Below are 15,284 nucleotides of genomic sequence, written 5' to 3' on the forward strand. Positions count from 1 at the left end.
TCAGACAACAGTCAGTAAGTAGTCAGACAACAGGGTCATCACCAGCACGGGCTCCGCTGGACGGGGCGGACAACAGTCAGCAAGCAGTCAGACAACAGTCAGGAAACAGTCAGACAACAGGGTCATCACCAGCACGGGCTCCGCTGGACGGGGCGGACAACAGTCAGTAAGCAGTCAGAGAACAGTCAGTAAGTAGTCAGACAACAGGGTCATCACCAGCACGGGCTCCGCTGGACGGGCCGGAAAACAGTCAGTAAGCAGTCAGACAACAGTCAGAAACCAGTCAGTAAGCAGTCAGTAAGTAGTCAGACAATAGTCAGACAGCAGTCAGACAACAGGGTCATCACCAGCACGGGCTCCGCTGGACGGGGCGGAAAACAGTCAGTAAGCAGTCAGACAACAGTCAGGAACCAGTCAGTAAGCAGTCAGACAACAGTCAGACAACAGGGTCATCACCAGCACGGGCTCCGCTGGACGGGGCGGACAACAGTCAGCAAGCAGTCAGACAACAGTCAAACAATAGTCAGACAACAGTCAGGAAACAGTCAGACAACAGGGTCATCACCAGCACGGGCTCCGCTGGACGGGGCGGACAACAGTCAGACAACAGTCAGACAACAGTCAGTAAGCAGTCAGACAGCAGTCAGACAACAGTCAGACAACAGGGTCATCACCAGCACGGGCTCCGCTGGACGGGGCGGACAACAGTCAGGAACCAGTCAGACAACAGTCAGGAAACAGTCAGACAACAGTCAGTAAGCAGTCAGACAACAGGGTCATCACCAGCACGGGCTCCGCTGGACGGGGCGGACAACAGTCAGCAAGCAGTCAGACAACAGTCAAACAACAGTCAGGAAACAGTCAGACAACAGGGTCATCACCAGCACGGGCTCCGCTGGACGGGCCGGACAACAGTCAGACAACAGTCAGTAAGCAGTCAGACAACAGGGTCATCACCAGCACGGGCTCCGCTGGACGGGGCGGACAACAGTCAGCAAGCAGTCAGACAACAGTCAAACAACAGTCAGGAAACAGTCAGACAACAGGGTCATCACCAGCACGGGCTCCGCTGGACGGGGCGGACAACAGTCAGGAACCAGTCAGTAAGCAGTCAGACAACAGTCAGACAACAGGGTCATCACCAGCACGGGCTCCGCTGGACGGGGCGGACAACAGTCAGACAACAGTCAGTAAGCAGTCAGACAACAGGGTCATCACCAGCACGGGCTCCGCTGGACGGGGCGGACAACAGTCAGCAAGCAGTCAGACAACAGTCAGAAACCAGTCAGTAAGCAGTCAGACAACAGGGTCATCACCAGCACGGGCTCCGCTGGACGGGGCGGACAACAGTCAGTAAGCAGTCAGAGAACAGTCAGAAACCAGTCAGTAAGCAGTCAGACAACAGGGTCATCACCAGCACGGGCTCCGCTGGACGGGGCGGACAACAGTCAGTAAGCAGTCAGAGAACAGTCAGAAACCAGTCAGTAAGCAGTCAGTAAGTAGTCAGACAACAGGGTCATCACCAGCACGGGCTCCGCTGGACGGGGCGGAAAACAGTCAGGAACCAGTCAGACAACAGTCAGAAACCAGTCAGTAAGCAGTCAGACAACAGTCAGACAGCAGTCAGAGAACAGGGTCATCACCAGCACGGGCTCCGCTGGACGGGCCGGAAAACAGTCAGTAAGCAGTCAGAGAACAGTCAGAAACCAGTCAGTAAGCAGTCAGACAACAGGGTCATCACCAGCACGGGCTCCGCTGGACGGGCCGGAAAACAGTCAGTAAGCAGTCAGAGAACAGTCAGAAACCAGTCAGTAAGCAGTCAGACAACAGGGTCATCACCAGCACGGGCTCCGCTGGACGGGCCGGAAAACAGTCAGTAAGCAGTCAGACAACAGTCAGGAAACAGTCAGACAACAGGGTCATCACCAGCACGGGCTCCGCTGGACGGGGCGGACAACAGTCAGGAACCAGTCAGACAACAGTCAGGAAACAGTCAGCAAGCAGTCAGACAACAGGGTCATCACCAGCACGGGCTCCGCTGGACGGGGCGGAAAACAGTCAGACAACAGTCAGTAAGCAGTCAGACAACAGTCAGACAACAGTCAGACAACAGGGTCATCACCAGCACGGGCTCCGCTGGACGGGCCGGACAACAGTCAGACAACAGTCAGACAACAGGGTCATCACCAGCACGGGCTCCGCTGGACGGGGCGGAAAACAGTCAGGAACCAGTCAGACAACAGTCAGGAAACAGTCAGCAAGCAGTCAGACAACAGGGTCATCACCAGCACGGGCTCCGCTGGACGGGGCGGACAACAGTCAGGAACCAGTCAGTAAGCAGTCAGACAACAGTCAGACAACAGGGTCATCACCAGCACGGGCTCCGCTGGACGGGCCGGAAAACAGTCAGTAAGCAGTCAGACAACAGTCAGGAAACAGTCAGACAACAGGGTCATCACCAGCACGGGCTCCGCTGGACGGGGCGGACAACAGTCAGGAACCAGTCAGACAACAGTCAGGAACCAGTCAATAAGCAGTCAGACAACAGTCAGACAACAGGGTCATCACCAGCACGGGCTCCGCTGGACGGGGCGGACAACAGTCAGCAAGCAGTCAGAGAACAGTCAGTAAGCAGTCAGACAACAGGGTCATCACCAGCACGGGCTCCGCTGGACGGGGCGGACAACAGTCAGGAACCAGTCAGACAACAGTCAGAAACCAGACAGCAAGCAGTCAGACAACAGGGTCATCACCAGCACGGGCTCCGCTGGACGGGCCGGAAAACAGTCAGTAAGCAGTCAGACAACAGTCAGGAACCAGTCAGTAAGCAGTCAGACAACAGTCAGACAACAGGGTCATCACCAGCACGGGCTCCGCTGGACGGGGCGGACAACAGTCAGCAAGCAGTCAGACAACAGTCAAACAATAGTCAGACAACAGTCAGGAAACAGTCAGACAACAGGGTCATCACCAGCACGGGCTCCGCTGGACGGGGCGGACAACAGTCAGACAACAGTCAGACAACAGTCAGTAAGCAGTCAGACAGCAGTCAGACAACAGTCAGACAACAGGGTCATCACCAGCACGGGCTCCGCTGGACGGGGCGGACAACAGTCAGGAACCAGTCAGACAACAGTCAGGAAACAGTCAGACAACAGTCAGTAAGCAGTCAGACAACAGGGTCATCACCAGCACGGGCTCCGCTGGACGGGGCGGACAACAGTCAGCAAGCAGTCAGACAACAGTCAAACAATAGTCAGACAACAGTCAGGAAACAGTCAGACAACAGGGTCATCACCAGCACGGGCTCCGCTGGACGGGGCGGACAACAGTCAGACAACAGTCAGACAACAGTCAGTAAGCAGTCAGACAGCAGTCAGACAACAGTCAGACAACAGGGTCATCACCAGCACGGGCTCCGCTGGACGGGGCGGACAACAGTCAGGAACCAGTCAGACAACAGTCAGGAAACAGTCAGACAACAGTCAGTAAGCAGTCAGACAACAGGGTCATCACCAGCACGGGCTCCGCTGGACGGGGCGGACAACAGTCAGCAAGCAGTCAGACAACAGTCAAACAACAGTCAGGAAACAGTCAGACAACAGGGTCATCACCAGCACGGGCTCCGCTGGACGGGCCGGACAACAGTCAGACAACAGTCAGTAAGCAGTCAGACAACAGGGTCATCACCAGCACGGGCTCCGCTGGACGGGGCGGACAACAGTCAGCAAGCAGTCAGACAACAGTCAAACAACAGTCAGGAAACAGTCAGACAACAGGGTCATCACCAGCACGGGCTCCGCTGGACGGGGCGGACAACAGTCAGGAACCAGTCAGTAAGCAGTCAGACAACAGTCAGACAACAGGGTCATCACCAGCACGGGCTCCGCTGGACGGGGCGGACAACAGTCAGACAACAGTCAGTAAGCAGTCAGACAACAGGGTCATCACCAGCACGGGCTCCGCTGGACGGGGCGGACAACAGTCAGTAAGCAGTCAGAGAACAGTCAGAAACCAGTCAGTAAGCAGTCAGACAACAGGGTCATCACCAGCACGGGCTCCGCTGGACGGGGCGGACAACAGTCAGTAAGCAGTCAGAGAACAGTCAGAAACCAGCCAGTAAGCAGTCAGTAAGTAGTCAGACAACAGGGTCATCACCAGCACGGGCTCCGCTGGACGGGGCGGAAAACAGTCAGGAACCAGTCAGACAACAGTCAGAAACCAGTCAGTAAGCAGTCAGACAACAGTCAGACAGCAGTCAGAGAACAGGGTCATCACCAGCACGGGCTCCGCTGGACGGGCCGGAAAACAGTCAGTAAGCAGTCAGAGAACAGTCAGAAACCAGTCAGTAAGCAGTCAGACAACAGGGTCATCACCAGCACGGGCTCCGCTGGACGGGCCGGAAAACAGTCAGTAAGCAGTCAGAGAACAGTCAGAAACCAGTCAGTAAGCAGTCAGACAACAGGGTCATCACCAGCACGGGCTCCGCTGGACGGGCCGGAAAACAGTCAGTAAGCAGTCAGACAACAGTCAGGAAACAGTCAGACAACAGGGTCATCACCAGCACGGGCTCCGCTGGACGGGGCGGACAACAGTCAGGAACCAGTCAGACAACAGTCAGGAAACAGTCAGCAAGCAGTCAGACAACAGGGTCATCACCAGCACGGGCTCCGCTGGACGGGGCGGAAAACAGTCAGACAACAGTCAGTAAGCAGTCAGACAACAGTCAGACAACAGTCAGACAACAGGGTCATCACCAGCACAGGCTCCGCTGGACGGGCCGGAAAACAGTCAGACAACAGTCAGACAATAGTCAGTAAGCAGTCAGACAACAGTCAGTAAGTAGTCAGACAACAGGGTCATCACCAGCACAGGCTCCGCTGGACAGGTCGGACAACAGTCAGCAAGCAGTCAGACAACAGTCAGACAACAGTCAGAAAGCAGTCAGACAACAGTCAGAAACCAGTCAGACAACAGTCAGTAAGCAGTCAGACAACAGTCAGACAGCAGTCAGACAACAGTCAGGAACCAGTCAGACAACAGTCAGACAACAGTCAGGAACCAGTCAGACAACAGTCAGTAAGCAGTCAGACAACAGTCAGACAACAGTCAGAAAACAGGATCATCACCAGCACGGGCTCCGCTGGACGGGTCGGAAAACAGTCAGTAAGCAGTCAGACAACAGTCAGTAAGCAGTCAGACAACAGTCAGACAATAGTCAGTAAGCAGTCAGACAATAGTCAGACAATAGTCAGACAACAGTCAGTAAACAGGGTCATCACCAGCACGGGCTCAGCTGGACGGGTCAGTAAGCAGTCAGACAACAGTCAGTAAGCAGTCAGACAACAGTCAGGAACCAGTCAGCAAGTAGTCAGAAACCAGTCAACAAGTAGTCAGACAACAGTCAGCAAGTAGTCAGGAACCAGTCAGACAACAGTCAGACAACAGTCAGCAAGTAGTCAGACAACAGTCAGAAACCAGGGTCCAAACAGTCAGAAAACAGTCAGACAACAGTCAGTAACCAGTCAGCAAGCAGTCAGAAACCGGTCAGACAACAGTCAGACAACAGTCAGACAACAGTCAGGAACCAGTCAGACAACAGTCAGACAACAGTCAGCAAGTAGTCAGACAACAGTCAGAAACCAGGGTCCAAACAGTCAGAAAACAGTCAGACAACAGTCAGTAACCAGTCAGCAAGCAGTCAGAAACCAGTCAGACAACAGTCAGACAACAGTCAGCAAGCAGTCAGGAACCAGTCAGACAGCAGTCAGACAACAGTTAGCAAATAGTCAGACAACAGTCAGAAACCAGGGTCCAAACAGTCAGAAAACAGTCAGACAACAGTCAGTAACCAGTCAGCAAGCAGTCAGAAACCAGTCAGACAACAGTCAGACAACAGTCAGACAACAGTCAGTAACCAGTCAGCAAGTAGTCAGCAAACAGTCAGCAAACAGTCAGAAACCAGTCAGAAACCAGTCAGTAACTAAGGTCCAAACAGTCAGTAACCAGTCAGCATGCATATTTCTACTACTACAAACATTAGCTTGTGGTTTTAGCATGCTAATGCTACCATGATTAGCTTGTGGTTTTAGCATGCTAATGCTACAATGATTAGCTTGTGATTAATAAAACACATCAGCCAGTTGTTGTGTTGTAGCATTGATTAGCATGTGGGCATTTTGTTAACAAGCTAATATTTTCATGACGTCCTAATGCTAGTTTAACATTTTTTACATGTTTATTTGTTAGCATTAGCATTGGTTGTGCTAACACATGTACCATTGTATCTGGACAGCAGTAATGACAAGAAGCAGGCGGCGCCGCTCAGGAACAGAGCCAGCATGCTGATTGGCCGGCGTCCCTGACGGACCAATGGGACGAGCAGGCAGGGAGCCTCCGATAGGCCGGAGAAGAACTGGGCGGAGTAAACGCCAACGCCGAACGAGCCGATGTTCATACAAATCCCGAAGTAGGTCAAGGCTGAGGCGGCGCTGCAGGGAGACAGACACGCATCAGAGTCTGAGCAGGTGAGCAGGCCTCACCACACGGGACGGTACCTCAGGTAGCTCATGATGGACAGTCGCAGCAGGACGGTCGGGTGTCTCAGGAGGACCAGGTCACTGGGGGCGTGGCCTCCGCTAACAGGCTCCTCCCTCTGAGCGTCCTGAACTTTCTGCAGGTCCGACCAAGCCGAGTCGAGGAGCTGCACACAAACACAGCTGATAACTTTCCTCTGTGAGACAGACGCCGTTCAGTGGACGATCAAAGGACGCCCGCGACATCCTGATGTCCCGCCGCGTCTCTGGCTGGCAGCACATGTTAATAATTAAAAGTCCCGACAGGACAGACGCGGCTTCATTCATGTAAATGGACGTGTGTTTGTGTGTTTACCACGTCCAGACACTGTTTATCGGCCGGGCTGTTGCTACGGTAACGCTCCAGAACATCCGTCCTCCTCCTCAGCATCAGCCAGCGAGGAGACTCTGGGATGGATCTGAAAGGAGAAAAGGAGAAAAGGAGCGTGAAGAGACAGGAGGAGGAGGAGGAGGAGGCGTGGCCAGGTGCAGCAGGTGTGTGTTATACGTACAGGTAGAGCGGCAGACACACGAGCTGCGGCAGAGCCAGCGACAGGTGCAGGTGTCTCCAGGTGTGGCTGAGCCAGGCCAGAGGAGCTCCGCCCATCGTCCCCAGGCTGAAGCAGAACGGCAGGAAGGCCGACGGCCAGAGCCGGGCGGCGGGCGGCGTCCACTCCACCGCTGCAACACAAAACAACAACGGGCAGGTTTCAGCTGACGGCTAAGACCGCCCCCCTCGGCCGGGGCCGGGGCCGGGGGCCGGGGCCGTGACAGCTCACTACACGTCTACGGACACGAGGACATATCGCAGTAATTGACTTCCTGCACAGCTCGACAGGGGTCAGAGGTCAGGGAGCCGCTGGAAGCCGTCCCGCCTCGTTAGCGCTCAGCCGGGTCAGAACCACTTTACCTGGGACCCGATGGCGTTAATGGCCTCATGTGAGCACGTCCCACAGCGGTCCAATAAGACTCAGGAGGATCCCTGCAGCTCCGTTCAGAGTCAGATGACACAGATACATAAACTAAACCCAGTAAATACGTCTTCAGTCTGGATTTAAAAGGAGCTGCAGAAACTCTTTTAGTGTCTAACTGATCTCTAGTCGACTTTAACGTCCCCGTGGAGACAGGACGGCAGGGCTGCGCCTCTTTTACCCAGACTGAAGGCACAGATGTTGATGCAGCAGCAGCAGACGCCGGTCAGGCAGCGAATGGCGAGGAAGAGGTAGAGCTGAGGAAGGAGGGCGGGGCCCAGGCCGCACACGGCGTGCACGAACACGCACGCCAGCAGCACCGGACGCTTCCCGTACCTGCACAGAGAGAAACCACAGAGGAGGTATTCGACCTTTGACCCCGGGGGGGCGACGCACCGTGACGTGTTTGCCTTTTACCGGTCGGATATGGCTCCTCCCACCAGAGATCCCAGCAGCAGGCCGACCATGTAGAGGGTCTGACCGAAAGACAACCAGTCTGTCCACGCACACACACACTGACACACACACACACTCAATTAAACCAGCTGATCTCATGAAGTATTTGGCTCCAGACCTTTAATGAACTCAGATTCCTCCAGCTCTGATCTCACTACGTTAAAACCCTAAACACGGGAGCGTCTTCTCCGTCTCCTCTGCTGTGGAAAATGTTGATGTGTTGTTTTAACCTTTGACAGAAGCTTTAACAGTCAGGTTGTACATTAACGCCCTGGTTATGTGTGAAAGTGTTAATGTGTCTCTACCGTCCACTGTCTCTGACTTCAGAGAGACGTTAAATTGTCCTCGCAGACAGCAGACAGGACAGCAGCTTGATTTATCCTAACTGAAACTGATCAGCTGATTAATCTCTCATTGAAACGTTTAAATATTGATCATATGTGAAGAGGGAAAGCAGAAAATATATTAAAAACTACCTTTAAACGGGAGTAATACTTTAACATGTATATTTTAAATTAAACGTTCTGATTACCTGTAGAGTGGGTTTATAGTGTATAAAAAATACATGTTCCCGGTGAAACGCTCAGAAACGTCAACTTCACTCACGTCACGCTCGCGGCTCCCTGTCCGCCAATCGGCGTCGCCCTCCGAAGCGTCCCCGGGCCCTGATTGGTTGCCCTCGGCGTACGGCGGCAACGTTCCACGCCCAGAGGCGAGCGTGCCGGTGCCGTTGTCATGGCGACAGGTTTCGGCGGCCACCGCGGCCGTGAAGATGTCGAGGAAGAAGAGGAACGAGTTGAAGAAGAAGACGAGAGACAGGCGCCAGTAGACGGAGAGCTGCAGCGGAGACATGTCCGCCTCGTCCTCCTCGAGACTCTCTGGAAAAGTTAGAAAGTTTTAAAAATGGCGACGCAGCGAGCAGCGCCCCATGTTCCACTGTTCCACGCGCCTGGTCTGAACAGCTGCTGCTGTCACCAGGAGAGTTGTTGACCTGTCAGCCAGCGGGGGGTCAAGTTTAAAGAGACTCTCATCCTCCTCTCCCCGCCTCCTTCGCCCCATAAGGCCCAGGAGGAGGGGGCTATTGACGGGCCGGCGATACGGCGACACCCGCTGGTCATGTACGGGGACGCGTCCGCCATCTTTGAACTGCGGCTGCGCGGGAAAGGACGGTGGTCATGTACGGGGACGCGTCCGCCATCTTTGAACTGCGGCTGCGCGGGAAAAGGACGGCGAGGAAGGACGTGAAATAATGTGAGAGGAGGAGGAGGAGAGGAGGAGGAGAGGGGAGGAACAGGGGAGGAGAGGAGGAGAGGAGAGGAGAGGAGGAGAGGGGAGGAGGAGGAGAGGAGAGGAGAGGAGAGGAGGAGGAGAGGAGAGGAGAGGGTGAGAGGAGAGGAAGAGGAGAGGAGAGGAGAGAGGAGAGGAGAGGAGGAGGAGGAGAGGAGGAGGGAGGAGAGGATAGAAGGAGGTGAGGAAAGGATAGAAGGAGGTGAGGAGAGAAAGAAGAGAGGAACAGGGGAGGAGAGGGGAGGAGAGGGGAGGAAAAGGAGGAGAGGAGGAGAGAGAAGGAGGAGGAGAGGAGAGGAGAGGGGAGGAGGAGAGGAGGAGAGGAGGAGAGGAGAGGGGAGGAACAGGGGAGGGGAGGAACAGGGGAGGAGAGGAGAGGGTGAGAGGAGAGGAGGAGAGGAGGAGAGAGAAGGAGGAGAGGAGAGAGAAGGAGGAGGAGAGGAGAGGAGAGGAGAGGAGAGGGTGAGAGGAGAGGAGGAGGAGAGGAGAGAAAGGAGGAGAGGGGAGAAAGGAGGAGAGGGGAGGAGAGGAGAGAAAGGAGGAGAGGGGAGGAGAGGAGGAGGGGAGGAGAGGAGAGGAGGAGAGGGGAGGAACAGGGGAGGAGGAGAGGAGGAGAGGAGGAGGAGAGGAGAGGAGGAGAGGGGAGGAACAGGGGAGGAGGAGGAGAGGGGAGGAGGAGAGGAGGAGGAACAGGGGAGGAGAGGAGAGGAGGGGAGGAACAGGGGAGGAGGAGGAGAGGGGAGGAGGAGAGAAGAGAGAGAGGAGGAGAGGAGAGGAGGAGAGGAGAGGAGAGGAGGAGAGGAGGAGAGAAAGGAGGAGAGGGGAGAGGAGAGGGGAGGAGGAGGAGAGGAGGAGGGGAGGGGAGGAGAGGGGAGGAGGAGAGGAGGAGGAGAGGGAAGGAGGAGAGGAGAGAAAGGAGGAGAGGAGAGGAGGAGGAGGAGAGGTGAGGAGGAGAGAGAAGGAGGAGAGGAGAGAAAGGAGGAGGGGAGGAGGAGAGGAGAGGGGAGGATAGAAGAGGAGAGGAAAGGATAGAAGGAGGTGAGGAAGGAAGGAGTTGAGGAAAGGATAGAAGGAGTTGAGGAAAGGATAGAAGAGGAGAGGAAAGGGAGGAGAGGAAAGAAGGACAGAAGGATAGAAGGAGGTGAGGAAAGATTGAGGTGAGGAAAGGATAGAAGGAGGTGAGGAAAGGGGAGACGAGAGAAGGAGGTGAGGAAAGGGGAGACGAGAGAAGGAGGTGAGGAAGGAAGGAGTTGAGGAAAGGATAGAAGGAGGTATTAAAGGATAGAAGGAGGTATTAAAGGATAGAAGGAGGTATTAAAGGATAGGAGGAGGTGAGGAAGGATAGAAGGAGGTATTAAAGGATAGAAGGAGGTATTAAAGGATAGGAGGAGGTATTAAAGGATAGAAGGAGGTGAGGAAGGATAGAAGGAGGTATTAAAGGATAGAAGGAGGTATTAAAGGATAGGAGGAGGTATTAAAGGATAGAAGGAGGTGAGGAAGGATAGAAGGAGGTATTAAAGGATAGAAGGAGGTATTAAAGGATAGGAGGAGGTATTAAAGGAAGGAAGGAGGTGAGGAAGGATAGAAGGACGTATTAAAGGATAGGAGGAGGTAGGGAAGGATAGAAGGAGGTAGGGAAGGATAGGAGGAGGTATTAAAGGATAGGAGGAGGTAGGGAAGGATAGAAGGAGGTATTAAAGGATAGAAGGAGGTATTAAAGGATAGGAGGAGGTATTAAAGGATAGGAGGAGGTAGGGAAGGATAGAAGGAGGTATTAAAGGATAGGAGGAGGTAGGGAAGGATAGAAGGAGGTATTAAAGGATAGGAGGAGGTATTAAAGGATAGGAGGAGGTATTAAAGGATAGGAGGAGGTAGGGAAGGATAGAAGGAGGTATTAAAGGATAGGAGGAGGTAGGGAAGGATAGAAGGAGGTATTAAAGGATAGGAGGAGGTAGGGAAGGATAGAAGGAGGTATTAAAGGATAGGAGGAGGTATTAAAGGATAGAAGGAGGTATTAAAGGATAGAAGGAGGTATTAAAGGATAGGAGGAGGTATTAAAGGATAGGAGGAGGTATTAAAGGATAGGAGGAGGTAGGGAAGGATAGAAGGAGGTATTAAAGGATAGGAGGAGGTAGGGAAGGATAGAAGGAGGTATTAAAGGATAGGAGGAGGTATTAAAGGATAGAAGGAGGTATTAAAGGATAGGAGGAGGTATTAAAGGATAGAAGGAGGTATTAAAGGATAGGAGGAGGTAGGGAAGGATAGAAGGAGGTATTAAAGGATAGGAGGAGGTAGGGAAGGATAGAAGGAGGTATTAAAGGATAGGAGGAGGTATTAAAGGATAGAAGGAGGTATTAAAGGATAGAAGGAGGTGAGGGAAGGATAGAAGGAGGTATTAAAGGATAGGAGGAGGTATTAAAGGATAGAAGGAGGTATTAAAGGATAGAAGGAGGTGAGGGAAGGATAGAAGGAGGTATTAAAGGATAGGAGGAGGTATTAAAGGATAGAAGGAGGTATTAAAGGATAGAAGGAGGTGAGGGAAGGATAGAAGGAGGTATTAAAGGATAGGAGGAGGTATTAAAGGATAGGAGGAGGTAGGGAAGGATAGGAGGAGGTATTAAAGGATAGAAGGAGGTGAGGGAAGGATAGAAGGAGGTATTAAAGGATAGAAGGAGGTATTAAAGGATAGAAGGAGGTAGGGAAGGATAGAAGGAGGTATTAAAGGATAGAAGGAGGTATTAAAGGATAGGAGGAGGTATTGAAGGATAGAAGGATGTATTAAAGGATAGGAGGAGGTAGGGAAGGATAGAAGGAGGTATTAAAGGATAGGAGGAGGTATTAAAGGATAGGAGGAGGTATTAAAGGATAGAAGGAGGTAGGGAAGGATAGAAGGAGGTATTAAAGGATAGGAGGAGGTATTAAAGGATAGGAGGAGGTATTAAAGGATAGGAGGAGGTATTAAAGGATAGAAGGAGGTATTAAAGGATAGAAGGAGGTGAGGGAAGGATAGAAGGAGGTATTAAAGGATAGGAGGAGGTATTAAAGGATAGGAGGAGGTAGGGAAGGATAGGAGGAGGTATTAAAGGATAGAAGGAGGTGAGGGAAGGATAGAAGGAGGTATTAAAGGATAGAAGGAGGTATTAAAGGATAGAAGGAGGTAGGGAAGGATAGAAGGAGGTATTAAAGGATAGAAGGAGGTATTAAAGGATAGGAGGAGGTATTGAAGGATAGAAGGATGTATTAAAGGATAGGAGGAGGTAGGGAAGGATAGAAGGAGGTATTAAAGGATAGGAGGAGGTATTAAAGGATAGGAGGAGGTATTAAAGGATAGAAGGAGGTAGGGAAGGATAGAAGGAGGTATTAAAGGATAGGAGGAGGTAGGGAAGGATAGAAGGATGTATTAAAGGATAGGAGGAGGTATTAAAGGAAGGAGGTAATAAAAGACGTCAACATCAGTTTTCATTTCATGTTTAATTTATTCAAATCCAGTCTCAGTATTAAAAACACAATAAAACAGAAGCTGTAGAGAAAATACAAACAAAGACAGCTGTCGCCACGGCAACGACCACAGACACAGACCGGGCCTGGACCCACGCTGGACACGGCTCCACGCTCAGACACGTGTCCCATCATGCCTTGCTGCTGTGGTGGGCTTCCGTCACCACCGTGGCCATGGCTGAGAGCGGCGTGGAGTACGTGGACGCCATGTTCTGGAGGCCGGCCACGAGACAGCGCCAGCAGAACCGCAGCGCCTTGCCCACGTTCTGCACCAACAAAGAAGAACAGCATCGGAGGTCAGACAGGTTGGACACGGCTAGTGCTAGCTGACAGTGCTAACGTTAGCAGCTAACTGTCTCGTGTTTAACTCATGTGGACGTCCTCAGACGTGTCCTCTACAGAGACATGGACGACCAGAGGACCAGATGACAGACACGCCACCAGGGAAACACTAATGAGCACGTGCAGTGGACAAACCAGGAAGTGAAGGAATGTTTGGGTTCACGCATAGAAATAAACACTAGAAGTCGCGTTGACTACCACGGTCTATTGGAACGAATGCGTCAACAGAACCGCCATCTTGGTTCAGGGGAATGCAGCTTCTATATGACCAACGTCAATCGGGGACAAGGCATACATACATAATTAAAATACCTTAAATCGGCGAGTTTATTTTCTTGTTTCGTTACGAATGTCAGAATAAAATAAAATAATAGGTTTTTGTTAACATAACATAACCTGTTTTACGTTCAAAATCTAATGGACATAATTCAATTTTTCCACTCAAATAAACACAAATAAACACAAACTCCGATTGTGCGGAACAATGTAAATACATACAATACAGAATAACACAATGCGTTACCATTCAAAGTCCTAGTCAGGCCTTAAAAAAATGTTACAAAACAACCTATTCCATTAATTTAACTTAACGCAAGTGCTCTACAGACTGGAAATTGCTATTTTCAATTTTAATTCACAAACGAAATATGTTTGGTTTTCTTCAGTTACAATTAATAATGCACATTTATATTAGTATGTGTGTGATTTAAACTGAAATTTTTGACAGCAAGGTTTTCTGTTATTATTGTATGTATAATATATTGTATTTTATTGCGAATAAAATTACACATATTTGCCTCCAAGAAGCTGTAGAGTCATTTCGGGACGTACGTTGTAGCACATTTCCGCTTCCCCAGAAAATCTCCCTCTTTTTCATAGTTCAATGTTGGCAGGTATGGTGAGGCTGCTTGCACAAGTTTGTAAAAATCACACAATGTAGTAGTAGCATATAACTAAATACCGGCCTGGTGCCGTAGTATCAGTATGACTGAAAGTTGTTGTAGTTTATAGCCATATGCAGCACAAAAGTCCGGCATCTTCCCTCGCTTTCACACTGTGAAAATGCGTAGTCAAACGACTGAACCCCTGTACCAAGATGGCGGCCGTATCGACGCATTCCAAGAGGCTCAACGCGACTTCTAGTGTTTATTTCTATGGGGTTCACGAGGCAGGTGAGTGGTTGTCATGGCGTCATGTGATCATGTTGTTCTGTCTGACTGGGGTCAAAGGTCACATCAGACTGTTATTACTCACTGTGTTATTTACTACTGTCACATTTATTTAATACTGATATATGTTAGAGTTCTAATATTATTTATTTAATATATTTATTTCAAGTCTATGTTTCGACTTTTGTTGTTAAATAATTCATAGTTTTATTTTTATTCTTTTTTATTTCACATCAGCTTCCTGTCGTTAGATTTTAAGATCTTTATTAATCTATTTATAAGTGATTGTTTTTGATTGTGTAATTTATTTATTTCTTTTAAACTATATATATTTATTTCTTTTTAATCATATATATATTTATCTCTTTTTAATCATATATATATTATCATTTCACTCATTATATATATTCAGTTCTTCATGTCTTCATATAATCATTGAGTCCAGTGAATGTGTTCAGGTCAAAGGTCATCATATCTTCCTACCTTCCTGTACTTCTTGCAGCGCTTCTTCCTCTTCTTCTTCTTCTCCTCCTTCCTCCTCCTCCTCTCCGCGGCCGTCTCGTCCCCCTCCTCGTCCCCCTCCTCGTCCCCCTCCTCGATCAGAGGTTCGTATTTATCCGGCAGGACGCTGAAATAAACTTCTTTGGAGGTTTTCTGTTTCTTCTTCTCCTCCAAAGGAGGTCGGTCCTCCTCCTTCTCCTGCTCCTGCGCTCCCATCCCTTGCTTGTTCTCGTCTGTCTCCGTCCTCTTGTCTTGAGACAGAAGGACCTTTGGAGCAAGGAGGAGTCCAACTTTATGAGTGGCCTGAAGCTCAGTGCAGACATAAAGCACTAAAAGCAGGATTAGAAGAAGAATGTTTCCAGCCACTGAAGTCTGATCAGACGCTTGTGGTTTTAGCCCAGTTTGACTATCAGCTGTTTGTTTTACAGAATAAACACTGAAACCTCACAGAGTCAATAAAATCTAGAAAAACATGTCATGTAAGA

General features: G+C 50.7%; 2 protein-coding genes across 2 annotated transcripts in view; both read right to left on the reverse strand.

Moving 5' to 3' along the window:
• The window catches only part of LOC311509193 (solute carrier family 22 member 6), a gene marked incomplete at its 5' end in the record, with an annotated part of 10,951 nt that extends 2,097 nt beyond the window's left edge, over window positions 1-8,854 (reverse strand). The window contains 7 exons of the mRNA XM_084574278.1: window positions 6,280-6,491; window positions 6,558-6,703; window positions 6,892-6,994; window positions 7,088-7,256; window positions 7,728-7,882; window positions 7,964-8,061; window positions 8,609-8,854. Coding sequence (XP_084430404.1) covers window positions 6,280-6,491; window positions 6,558-6,703; window positions 6,892-6,994; window positions 7,088-7,256; window positions 7,728-7,882; window positions 7,964-8,061; window positions 8,609-8,854 — 1,129 coding nt within the window. The remainder of the gene's footprint in view (window positions 1-6,279; window positions 6,492-6,557; window positions 6,704-6,891; window positions 6,995-7,087; window positions 7,257-7,727; window positions 7,883-7,963; window positions 8,062-8,608) is intronic.
• Window positions 8,855-12,854: 4,000 nt separating this feature from the next.
• On the reverse strand, window positions 12,855-15,135 carry LOC311509207 (uncharacterized protein). Its single transcript, XM_084574296.1, has 2 exons — window positions 14,782-15,135; window positions 12,855-13,053 (listed from the first exon to the last, which is right to left on the reverse strand). Exons 1-2 carry the CDS (start codon window positions 15,013-15,015, stop codon window positions 12,919-12,921), a joined length of 369 nt encoding a protein of 122 aa, XP_084430422.1. The 5' UTR covers window positions 15,016-15,135; the 3' UTR covers window positions 12,855-12,918.
• Between the last annotated feature and the right edge of the window lie 149 nt (window positions 15,136-15,284).

The sequence above is a fragment of the Chelon labrosus genome (assembly GCF_963514085.1).
Source record: "Chelon labrosus genome assembly, chromosome: 24".
In the NCBI taxonomy this organism is placed as follows: domain Eukaryota; kingdom Metazoa; phylum Chordata; class Actinopteri; order Mugiliformes; family Mugilidae; genus Chelon; species Chelon labrosus.

Bases quoted from the DNA above. Each gene is read 5' to 3' on its own strand.
- LOC311509207 (XM_084574296.1), bottom strand. From the start codon at position 15,015: ATGGGAGCGCAGGAGCAGGAGAAGGAGGAGGACCGACCTCCTTTGGAG. The intron at 13,054-14,781 runs GTAGGAAGATAT...TTGTTGGTGCAG, and splicing joins GCTGCAAGAAGTACAGGAAG to AACGTGGGCAAGGCGCTGCG.